At 54.6% G+C, this 12,041-nt stretch overlaps 1 protein-coding gene across 5 annotated transcripts in view; it reads right to left on the reverse strand.

Annotated features, from left to right (window-relative positions):
- Positions 1-6,841: 6,841 nt before the first annotated feature.
- LOC134551105 (ras association domain-containing protein 8-like) overlaps positions 6,842-12,041 on the reverse strand; it is a 33,741-nt gene continuing 28,541 nt past the window's right edge. For 2 of the 5 annotated variants that reach the window (XM_063398262.1, XM_063398264.1), the window contains exons 2-5: positions 11,577-11,730; positions 10,480-11,384; positions 9,347-9,515; positions 7,941-8,706 (exon numbers count right to left, since the gene is read on the reverse strand). In XM_063398262.1, coding sequence (XP_063254332.1) covers positions 8,288-8,706; positions 9,347-9,515; positions 10,480-11,384; positions 11,577-11,679 — 1,596 coding nt within the window. In that variant the 5' untranslated portion in view covers positions 11,680-11,730 and the 3' untranslated portion in view covers positions 7,941-8,287. Of the gene's footprint in view, positions 7,884-7,940; positions 8,707-9,346; positions 9,516-10,479; positions 11,385-11,576; positions 11,731-12,041 lie in introns of those variants that run through there. The other 3 variants (XM_063398265.1, XM_063398266.1, XM_063398263.1) reach the window with 3 other exon arrangements.

Genomic DNA, 12,041 nt, shown 5'->3' on the forward strand with positions numbered 1-12,041 from the left:
TCTCCCCCCGCCCCCTCGCCCCGTCCCTCCCGCACCGCCTACGTGCGCCCCGACACTGCCCTGATGGCACGGCCCCGGCGGGCCGTACCATGGGCCGGGCTCCGGCGGGGGCGGAAGGGGGATGGAGGGGAAAGGGGGAGACGAGTGGCGGAGCCATGGGGGTCCGGTGGGAAAGGGGCTCCTCGCGGGCGGCGGCGGCAGGGCAGGGGGCCCCGCCGGCGGCCGGCGGCCCGAGCGGGGCGGCGAGGGCGGGGAGGGCGGGGGTCGGCGGGGCGGGGTGAGCGGGAGGCGGGCGGCGGCTCAACAGGTACAAATGGTTCCTCCCCGCAGCAGCAGCGACGTGCAGAAGCGAACGCGCCGCGCCCGCCGCTGTCACCGCCGGGGGGGCGGGGGGGCGCCTGCCCGCCCGGCCCCGCCCCGCCGCGGCCGTCGGCGGGCGGTGGCGGAGCCGCCATTGGCCGGAGCCGTGCGGGGGCGGGGCCGGCGGTCGGGCGCGCGGGGCCGCTATTGGCTGGAGCGGCGCGGGGGGCGGGGCGAGGGGCCGCGGCGCGCGGCGTGGGCCGGGCCGGGGCAGAGCGAGAAGTTGGCGGCGGCGGCGGCGGCGGGAGCGCAGGTGAGCGGCGGCCGCGCCGGGGAGGGATTCCCCGTTCCGGAGCTGCGGGGCGCCGCCGGCCCCAGGGCCGCTCGGGCCAGCCTGTGCCGGGGGTAGGAGCGCGGAGCTGCAGCCCCACGCGCCGCGGAGCCCGGGCACGGCGCGGCTGCCCCCTCCCGCGCCCCATCCTTCGCGCTGCCCGGTGTCTCCTGTGCTGCAGGCGGGCCTCGCCGCCCCCCGTCACCCTCCAGGAGCAGGTGAGCCACTGACTAACGCACATTGTGCTCTCGGCGACTCCACTGTGCGTGTGACAGCGGCTAACCTGCTCCTCGGACATCGCTGTGCGGCCGCCTCGCCTCCCCGGAGCCGCGCCTCGAAGCCTCGACGCCCTCCTGCCCTCTCGGCCAGCCAGGTGAGGGGCTCCGGCGTGCCAAGGAGTCGGCTCCCCCTGCGCCGCCACTGTCCTGCCTCCAGCGGTTCCCCATCCTCGGCTCTGCGGACCCCCATGCGCTGCCGGGAGTGCCCCAGGATCGGGCGCGCTTGCACGGGGAGCGCGAAAAGATCGAACGCTTCCTGCAGCGGGGCTCGGTGCGTCCGGCGGGAGCGGAGATGGAGGGAACGGGCCGTGGTGGCATGCGGGAGCGAATAGTTGGCGGTGGAGTTGTTCAGGAGGGATGGCGTGCCCCCCTCTCTGTTCTCTTGCTCTTCTCCAAAGTAAGGAAGTGCTAGCGGACTCCGTACCAAGTTAGAGACACTTCATCCCGGCCGGTGACGTCTTGATACCCGGTCAGTGACTAACTGAAGTGCTATTGCCAAGGGTGTGTTAATAGAAGAAACTCTGCCTAGGATTGCCCTGGATGAGTCACATTTAAAGAGAGACTCTCTAGTCTGTTAAAGGAAAAGCAGAGACGAGCCTCACTTTCCTTTTTTGTTGCTGTTTCTTTTCTTTTTTCCATCCTGCGCCTCACCTTTGCTTGCTGTTTTCTTCTTGTGCCAGGGCTCTATTGGTGCCCTGGCCCTGGCTGGGCATTTGCAGCGCTGCCTTGCCCGATGTGCTGTGATGTCATGCAGGGGACTCTGACTTCATGTCCCCAAGGAACAGGAAGACAAGTCAGGCAGGGACTTTTCCAGCCACCCAGGGTGGCTGTCACTAAAAACTGAGGAAGTGACGAAGCAGATGGCTTCTTCTACAAAGTTATCTCTTGCAATTTTTTTTGGCTGGTGAGAAAGCTGGGTAGTTAAAAAGCATATTTTCTGAAGAGTAGCACAGCTTCATTGTCAGCTGAAGTACCTAATAACCAGCTAGCATTCACCACAGCTGCTGAGGTTCACTCAAAGGGCTCAGGTATTCCCCCTACTCCTGAGGCTGCTCTCATATGGCCCTGGGCTGGTGGAAGGGCTCCATCTGAAGGAATTGGCAGTGCACTGGTCAGTAAGAAGTTAATTGCACAGAAGGCAGAGCAAGGTCCTCTGTTGGTAAAGTGTCTCTCTGAGAAGTTTTGCCTGTCCCTGTCTCTCCTTCATGCTCTTGCCATATCTGTCTGGCTCCCAGAGGAACATCTGCTCTTCACAAGAAAACTCAGCTCTCTCTGTGCTCTGTGTTTCCGTAGCTTAAACACCCTGGAAGATGGGAAAGCCAACTGAATTTACCCAAGATGCTTTCATGTTTGTTCAGAAGCCACATGGGCCTTTTTGGAGGGGGTGGTGAGGCAGGGCTCAGACAAGTTCACAGCTGTCTCAGCCCCAGATTGCTTTTTCCTTCCCTTGCTGCACTACAGCATCTTCCCACTGCTGGTCCCGAGCAGGCAGGAGCACAGTGTAGCCACACAGTGAGAGGGGAACCTGGTGCAAAATCCACCCGTGTACAAGTGTGTCTGAGAGCTGAAAGTGGAGGCCACAGTCCCCTGCTACTCCATTTCATAGGTGACCATGCATGTAGCAAACCTGTGTCTGAAAATGAAGGTGCTTTGTTTCTCTTTGGATAAACAGCCCTGCGTGTTTGGGACTGTGCTGGCTGATGGCTTAACCCCGGGAGATGCCGCTGGCAGAAGCAGCTCTGCAGGTCGTCCGGCAAGACCTGTCCCAGTTCCCACAAGCAGCACTGACTTCCTGCTACCAATGGAACCATCCTGTTCAACTCCAGTAAGCAAAAGGAAGGGGTTGAAGTGAGGTTTGTTTGGTTTTGCCTTTTCTGTGTGTGTCTCCAGTAAGTGGGGAGAGCGTACAGCTCAATTCCTGTTTTTAACATTCTTGTGGCGTGATTCAAAACTAACCTGCTGTGCTGTCACCTGAAGTCTTCAATAAATGTGCAAAACCAGTGTTTGAGTGCTGATTACTGTAATCCAGGGCATCAGACCAGGTGAAGAGGAAAGCTGTGCCTTCTCAGTGATACATCTGATTGCACTGCATGCCTGGTTCCTCCCATCTCTGCCTCTGTGGCCAGTGAAGGTGGTTTGAAAAGGAGAATAGAAGGGTGCAACATGGTTTGCCCTCAGGCAGAAAGCCCAGCATCAGTCCTTCTGTCCTGGCCTAGCCCCAGGGTGCTCCTGAGTGATGAGAAAATACACCAGGGCTGCAAGAACCCTTGATTTCATGTTTTTCAGTAGCTAATAAACAGATTTGTAAGATGGTACTTAGCTTGGTTACAAGAGTGGTCGTGTGCCTTCATTCAGAACTGTGAGATTTTTGGTAAGAGGCAGGGGAGTGCCTTACAGGAGAGGAAGATGCTGAATTTCAGGCCTGTTGAGCTGAAGGGACTCTTTGTGCTCTTCAAAGATTTTGTTCTCATTTCAGCTCTTCATGGAGAGAAGGGAACAGGCCTTACCTTTCAAGCACCACACTAAGAAGTGCCTGTTGTGTCCTGTCCATAACATGTCCCAGTGTCAGGTGAGCCTCACCAAAGGAGCAAGCTGCCCTATGAGGAATAGAAGGAGTACATGAATTGTTTAAGAGGAAGTCAGTTAGTTAAATGCAAGCAGGGACTTATATAATACATCCTAAAAAAAAAAAAAGAAAAAGAAAAAAAAGATTTCTGCTGGCAGGAGGTTCCATTGGGAGAGAAACTTGCTCATCCATAAACAAGAAAATTTCCCAGCCTCCTCTAGTGCTTTATGGTTTTGTTTTTTTTTTTTTTTCCAGGGCAAGGTAGAATGCAGTCAGTCTGCACTCTGAGATGGAGAAAGAAAAATCATCATAGGAGAGCAGACAATGCTCCCTGCATGGAGACACACACCACTTCAAAAAGCTCTTCTTCATCTGCAGTGAACTACCCTGGTAGAAGCTGTGCAGCCAGGAGCAAGCAGCAGAGCATCTGTACACCACTTGGGGAGCAAAACCAACAGGCATTTTCTCCTCCAGACATTCACACCTTTCCTTATGTAACTGGTGCTGAAGTGTGTGCTTTAAAAGCTGCTTGCCAAATCCAGGGGCTGGGAGGCAGCACAAATGCTTCTAGCACTCTAGATGAAATTGAGGGGGAAAAAATCCAAACCCAAACACCCAGGAACTCATACAAATATGTTACTGCAACTCGGGGATGTTTCAAATGTCTGTAGCAGTGCTGCCCTGAAGAAACTACACTGGCCTGGGGCAGTGCTGGCACCCAGGACACCATCTGATGAGGATGGTAAGGAGCTGACAGTCTAACCATAGAGGAATGAGGAGCTGGGGGCCATTTTTTGTACACAATTAAAAAAAAAAACAACCCACCCAAAAAAACTTTAAAAAAACAAAAAAAAAAAATCAGATAGTGCAGCCAGGGAAAGGGTGCCAGGGAGGCTGGAGGTGGCTGAAACACTCTTCTGACTGGTGCCTTGTGCTGACAGAACCTGCAGATTTATTAAAAAAAAAAAACAAAACCAAGAAAACACAACAAAGAGCAGGGCTGCTCACCAGTGGAAAAACAGGTATATCCTTTGGCTTGTGATTTTTGGGTGGCACTGGAGCTAGCCAGGAGAAGCATCTGAGGAGAGAGAAGCTCTGAAGTCCATTGTCGCCCCCTCCAGGGAAGGAAGAAGCTGCCCACAGCGCCTGAGGGACACGGGGACACGAGTCCCTGCACAGCCAGGCACAGCATCCTCGAGCCACCCTGCACGCTTGGATCCCTGCCTTGCCCGCCAGCCAGTTCCCTCTCCAGTACGCGCCGTACGCGGGGCTTTTGGCTTGTTTTTTAAGGGAAAAAACAATAATTTATTTGCTTTGTTTTAATCTCATAACAATGGGTAATGGTAATTTCTTCCTACTACTCTGTAGTGGCCTAGAAAAGGACAGCATCATCTCCACTGTAGCAAGAAGGCTTGTCCCAGGGCATGAAATTTTAATTAGGAACAATCACGCAGCCTTGAAATGGGAATTGCGAGCAGCAAAAAAGTCAAACCATCAATAAAATATTCAATGGCAGAAATGTATTATTGACACAGCCTTTAGAGCAGATAAAAGCGGGAGGGCGGGGGAGCGGGCATTGAGCCTGGCTGCATTAAATAACAGGCGGGGACCCGCGCGCTCGCCCGGCCAGCGCAGGCCCCCCGAGCCCGCAGGAATATAGGTCACCCTTGGCTGGGGAGCTCCTGAGGTAACACACGAGGTTGATTACCACCTCTCCCCACCACAGCAGGGCAGAGGTGTTAATCAATGTGATTTATTTCCTCACCAAACGCTGCTGGCCTAGGCAGCAGCTGGGTGATGGTTCGTAGGACACAAAATGAAGAAAATCTGCAGAGCCACAGTCTTGAGCTGGAAACAGCCAGCCCCTGGTCAGGGCACTCTCTCTAACCCCATGCCTGGGTATCAGACCTCACCGGGGGACACAGTCGAGTTACTGTGTCTCCCACCCATGCAACAGTTCCAAATCCCGCATGCCAGCCAAGGGGCATCAGCGGAAGGGCCAAATCTGCTGTGATACATATATTTTAAATCCTTCTTTTCCACACCCTCCCACACCTCCCTCCAGGAAAGACTGGTGCTGGTTTGGCCTGTTATGATTATGACTGAACCTGCAAAACCAATAAATAATATATAATCATAACAGAGGAGAAAAACACATCCCCCACAGACATTCGAATTAATTTTCTGTCCCCATTTGGAAGTACCAGAAGAGATGGCCCTTTTCTTTTTATTCCTATTTATTTTGCAGAAGGCAAGGCTACAAATGTAGCCCCAAAAATGAAAGATCCAGTTTTAAGCCTGCAGAAGTCTGTTTGCTGAGATATGCAGAGGATGTCCCATAACACACTGAAATCTGGTCATGTCCAAGGCAAGTGGGTTTTCTAAACCTGCTTCCCCCCCACCCTCCCCTTTCAAGCAGCACTGAAATGCTCTTCACAATGTCCATCAACCACTTCTTAGCCAGGCAGAATCATTAAAAGCACACAAGCCCAAAAAACCCAACAAGCAGGGGAGAAACTAAATGCAGCTGCATGGAACAAACACGTTTCTAATTGATTTTCCTTGAGATACATCATTTAAGGAGGAGGCTGAGGAGGAGCTTGAAAAATAGCCCACCCAAAAAACCCCCAAAGCCCTGATACAAAAAAAGGCAACTTTGAAACTGCATCTCCCCACTGTGGCAGCTCTCCAGTCATAACCTAAGACACAGCAGTACCAGTTGATCTCCCAACAAAGCAAACTTTAACCCTTTAATATGACTTGATCAGCCTGCTGGGCTGTGGTGGCACCTTGAAAACCAGCTTTGAGAGGGGAAGATGTCCAGGGACCAGAGCCCAGCAGAAGCTCAGGGAAGATGGTAATGAACAGCAATAGCCAACATTCCTGGCTGCTGTTATCCAGATGCAGACAAAGGCGCATGGAAGAAAATGGGAAATTTCCCCTTACCTGCTCCTGTCTGCAGCCAAGCGCCACCCCCTTTGCCTCCTGTCCTAAAATGCTCCGAGCTGCTGCTGTGCATTATTAAAATGTTGCCATGTTTCATCCCAGAGATGGCCACATCTCATCAGAGACAAGCTGCATCCCCTGGCTGTAAAGCACTCCACGATCAAAAAAAAAAAAAAAAAAAAAAAAAAAAAAAAAAAAAAAAAAAAAAAAAAAAAAAAAAGAAGGAAAGAGCACTGTGTGCATAAGATTGAGTCAGTTATAAAATACTCACAGCTTTAATTCAGCAAATAGAAAGAGATGGCTTGGAAATGGAAGAGGCAGCTGCAGGGTGCGCAAACCACTTGGACGCATCCGTCAGGCACCGAAGCAGGCGCCGGCAGGGACGGCTCGCCCTGGCCACAACAGCACGCTCACACTCGCTTTGCTCAAATCCTTTCCCAAAGATTTATTGAAAATTGGATCTGCGGCGCACGGGATTTACACTCACTCGGGGGAAGCGGGCTTTTACGGCGAGCGCTCTGCCCCAGCCACATTTTTCGCGTACGACACGTTGAAAACAGGCTCGGGGATCTCCCATACAAACTCATCCCCTCCCCAAACTGCTTTGGTTTTGCAATTAAAATACAAGGCGACCCACTGGGACAGATGAACAAAATTGTAACTACTGGCCATCAAATTAAAAAAAAAAAATTAAAATATCAGGGAAATGTCACCAAGAGTATTTTGGTCCTGTTCCCCACTCATACCACCACCAGGGAAGGGCTCAATTCTGTAATTTTTTGCTTTAAAAAGAAGTTGAAAGATTAAATGAATTTTAAAAAAACAAGCTCCCGCTGTGTGCTTCCTTGAAGCATGGTCTGTGGCACCACGGAAAGTGCGTTTCTCCTACAGGTTTCTTACAATATACATAAAAAAGAGGGGCCAGAAATTTGTATTAAAGCTGCATTTGGGCCTCCCCTGCTGCCAGTGAAGAGGCTGTTTGTCATGCCCTCGCTTGCTGTGACGAGCTGCTGTGAAATCTGTCAACTTGCTCTGTCCAGGTGAGCCTCCACGCAGGTCTCCACTGCAGCTTCATTCCTCTGGTCAAAGGAATAAGGACTTTTCCAAATGTACGGTGCATCTCTTGAAGAGGCAATGCAGAATTGGTGCACTGCTGTTTTCTGTTCAATATAGAAACTGCTTAAAAAAAATAGAAGGGAGTCGCTTTCGTCCTCAGGGGAAGAGAGTTGCTTTGTGTCATCAGTCTGTAGTTTCACTTTACAGTCTGTAAAAATATTGTCTGGCCATCCACATCCATTCACAATATAAAGAAGTAAAAAAAATATAAAATATATATATATATAATATGGTTTATTTATACAGTTACACTTTGAAGATTGATCCTCAATCAATTGATACAATACAACTGATCCTCCACTGCCTGGGCCCTTCTACCTCCAGATGCTCTGCCTGGTTGATACAACTGCAAGACAAGAGAAAAAACCACCTGAGCAATCCCACCATGGTAGGTGAGCACTTGCAAAAAGGGGAGTGGAAAACAGGATGTACGTGAGCACAAAGCCTGGACCAGGAGATGGGAATGTGTTTGCCGCAGCGTCCTGAAGGATGGGGGTGGATGTACTGGGCTGTGAGGAGGATGGCAGCAGGGTTTTGCTGAGGCAAAGGTGGCACGGGTGGGAGGAGGATGCCAGGGTGGAGGCAGCATCACCACAGCAGGTAGGGGTCCCTACCACAGCTCTTTTGCTGCACCCAGAAAACGGGAGCAAGGTGACAAGAGTCACAGGAAGTACAAAGGATTTTTGGATTAACTGGTCACTAAGATGGAGCAAAAGTAGTTCATGTAACAGGACATAATTTCTCCCCCTTCTAACTGAGCAAGGTCTTAACCCTGGGGGATGCAGAGTGGCAGGAGAGGGGATGAGAATCATCCTCTACAGCTCCTGGCAGGGCAGAGAGCCGGGCTGCCAGCGTGTGAGCCCCTGGCAGCAGAGCAGAGACTGCTGGAGTGTGAGATTTGTGCTTCCTAATGGCATCTATAAATAGCTCTGGCCTCCCACCACCAGCACACGCTTGCTCTCTGCAGCCCATTTTGGGCAGCAGAAGCCTCTCCCCTCTTCCCACCCATCCTCTGCAGACTAGCTCATGCTCCCAGGGCCCCACTGGGACATACGCACCCTCGGGGTTCAGGCTGGACACCAGGGGCTCCGGCAGGGTCCTGGGATGGCCGAGGAGCTGCTTGGTGCTGACCTGGGGAGGCGAGTCGGTACCAACGGTGGGAGAAAAACCTACAGGATGGGGAAAAACGTCTGGCTCAGGCAGGGCTCGAGCCTCCCATGCTCGCTGGGCACAGCTGCTGCAGTGCCACAGGGCAGTCACAGCACCCACTCTGGGTGCTCCGGAGGAGAAATGACCAGGTCCTTGTCCATGAGAACCCCCCGCCACCTCCTCTCATGCCTGTGAGGATGCAGACAAGGCCCTGGGCACCACCCTTCCCTCACCAAACACAGAAAGGTCATTTGTGGCCAGAGCATGTCCCCACCAGCCCACAGCCCCTGGGGACTGACGCTGGCCTTCAGCCACCTGCCTTTTGCTGCAGCCGCTGTGGTGACATGAGCAAGGCTGTGAAGGAAAGCTCCCTGCAGCCACCTCGGCCCCAAAAGCAGCAATGCAGGATGCGACTCCTGTGCATGTCTACGAGCAGCGCCCAGGCTTCACTGGGGAGGAGGAAGGAGCCCCAGGGGTGACAAATCTCTGAAACCCCCTGGAGTGCTGAGTGATGGCCACATCAGCACACAAACCCCCACCTGCCTAGCCTCAGAGCCCAGGGGAGAACCGGTGAGCTTTGGGGCTGACCCCCGGGAGAGGAGGCAGGGAGCGGGCAGGGGTCCCGCGGAGCCGCCCCCGCGGCCGAGCCAGCGTGCTGACCTCCGTTTCTCCGGTAGGCTGGCAGCTCACACGGGCTCGGCTCCGGCTGGGCGTCCTCCTCGGACCTGGCCTGCAGGACGGTCACCGTGGCCCCCGTCTGCTGAATAAACTGCTGCAAATTACACTGCCTCAGCTCCTTATTTAGCTCCTCCAGCTCTTGGGTCTGGGCCTGCAAAACACACACCGAGGGGGGCACAGGGTGAGCCGCATGTTCCCTCCGTGCCCCCAGCCAGCTGGCAAGCCCCCATCCCTGGGGCTGCTCCCCCGCTGGGGCTCACCCTGCCGCTGCAGCAGACGGCACCTCGGGGGTACCGTGGCTCAGCCCCCCTCTCTGAGGGCCTGCAGGAAGGGAGGTGCCCAGGCAGGGGACGAGGAAGGCGTTGGTTTGGGAACAGCCCTGCTTTGCTGCATCTCCACAAGAGGGTGCGAGCAGCCATCAAACGGCGGACGCCGCCGCAGCGCTGGGAGATGCCAAATGCAAATGAGATGCTCAAAGAAAGATGCTGAAAGCATGGACAGCCTGGGGAAGGCCTGGCTGGATAAAAGCTTCCTCGTTTTGCTCTACCAAAGGTGACACGGTTGGTGGAAGGCAGGAGTCTCGCAGCCCCTTGACCCCTGATGATGGGAGGCTGCAACAGGAGACCTGGGGGGCCATCGCAGCTCATTCCCAGAGCTGTCATCTCCGCACTGCATAGCCCCCCACCATGAGCCCACGCCCTGCATGGTTAAAAGACTTTGTGCACAGGCACTATGGGGACCTGGCTATCCCCTTTGTGACTCCTTTATCCAACACATCAATCCTTGTTGTGCCAACCCCACACGTGGACCACTTGCTCCAGCACCAGTCTGTGCTGAAGCAGGGTGATGCTGTGCTCCTGGTGCACCAGTCAGAAGGAGCATTAGCCCAGACACTTGCATGGAGAGCAATGGGTGTGGGACCCCATGCAGTGGTGTCCCTCTGTCAGTGATCACTGCTGATGAGAGCTATGCACCCAGCCCCAGGTTCAGTAACCAACCATGTGGAGTAACAAACCCCACTCAACCCATTGGTTTAATGCATCCGGAAAGCTGGTCCCACCCCCCTCCCGAAGGTCTTACCACCCCATGGGGTGGCTCAACCCAGTCCTATCTACCTGCAGGTTCTTTTCAGCTTCCTCCAGGGCCTTCTCCACACTGGCCAGGTTGCTCTCCAGCTGGGTGCCTTGCTTGACCTTGGCCTCCAGGTCCCTTTTCATTTTGGTGGCCATGTCCTCCAGCTCTATGGGGCTGGGCATAGAGATCTCCTTTCCCCTCTTGGTCCTCTCAGCCATCTCCCATTGGATCTCCTCCTGCAGGGCTTCAGTCCGGACACTCAGCTCATAGATCCTCTGGGTGTACTCCTCCAGGCTGGCCCGCAGGCTCCTAACGCGCTCCTGCCGCTCCCGCTCGCACTCCTTTTCCAGCCGGAGCTCACTCTGCCAAAACTCCTCCTCGCCCAGCTCTGTCTCGTTCCTCCGCACCAGTTGCTCCAGATAGAGGATCTCATTCTCCTGGCCGGCAAGCCGGCTGCGCTCCCACAGCCGTAGGTCCATTTCCAGGGTGTCCCCATGGGCCTCCAAGGAGTGCAGCTGCTCCTGCTGCTGCAGCACTCTCCTAAAAAGCTCCTCCTTGGAGGGCTGGATGACACCACCACCCTCCAAGTCTAGCCCATCCCGTGTTTGGTGCCTCCACCGGCCCACGGTGAACAGTTCGCTGGAGCCTGTAGGGCCCAGGTTGAAGGTCATGGATTTTTTTGGCTCCCTGGAACGGGGTCCATCTATGCTGGTGAGCCTGGGCTTGATGGGCAGGCTGGCGCGGATGAACGTCCTCTCGGGAGCCTGGGGCGCGCCCTCTGAGGAGGGCCGCTCGGCCATGCTGGGGCCCGTCCGCCGCAGGATGAACTGCACGTCGTTGGCATACTGCCCACACTTGGCCAGCGACTCCAGGGGACAGTCCAGAGGCAGCAGCTGCCGCTCCTTCTCCCGCAGCTTCTGCACCAGCACGTAGCGGCCCGTCTGACCTGCCGGCAGGAGCAGAGCATGTCAGACCGGGAAAGCGGGGACCAGCAGCGGTGTGCTGAGGCTGCTGCCCTACCGGCAGTGCTGGTGGCATCCCCACCACCACAGAGCAAGACCTCCACCCACCCAAGGACGCCTTTTCCTGGGAAGAACCGGCATACGGGGCGTCCCCCCAGCAGCTGGAGGTGGCTCACCAATGGCCCGTGCCAGGGCGATGACCACTTCTTGGCAGGTGGTTTGCTCCGAGACTCCACACACGACCCTCTGGATCCCATCCACCCAGACCTTCAGCTCCATCCCCACGGCTGCCGGGCCTCAGGTGCCCTGGGGCATTGCAGGACAGACTGCCTGTGGGGAGAGAAGAAACCAGGTTTCTATCCCAAGCCACTAACAAGGAATATAATACACTTTGAAAACAGTGTCATTAAATCATCATCCCATGGGGTTAATCAAGAACCCTTCTAGACCAAGAAGCTGTTCCTTGCCACCCTGTGTGCAGATTGCATTTTTGCTGATGTTATTAAACACTGATATTCATCTGCAAAGATTTTTTGTTTTTTCCTTCATGTCTGGACAGTGGGTCCAAATCTTCCCATGGTGGGAAATTATGAGGTTTGTTTGCCTTTGTGATGCCCAAAAGATGCCCAGGTTATTTCTGC

Source organism: Prinia subflava, chromosome 5 (assembly GCF_021018805.1).
Source record: "Prinia subflava isolate CZ2003 ecotype Zambia chromosome 5, Cam_Psub_1.2, whole genome shotgun sequence".
Taxonomy (NCBI): Eukaryota; Metazoa; Chordata; class Aves; order Passeriformes; family Cisticolidae; genus Prinia; species Prinia subflava.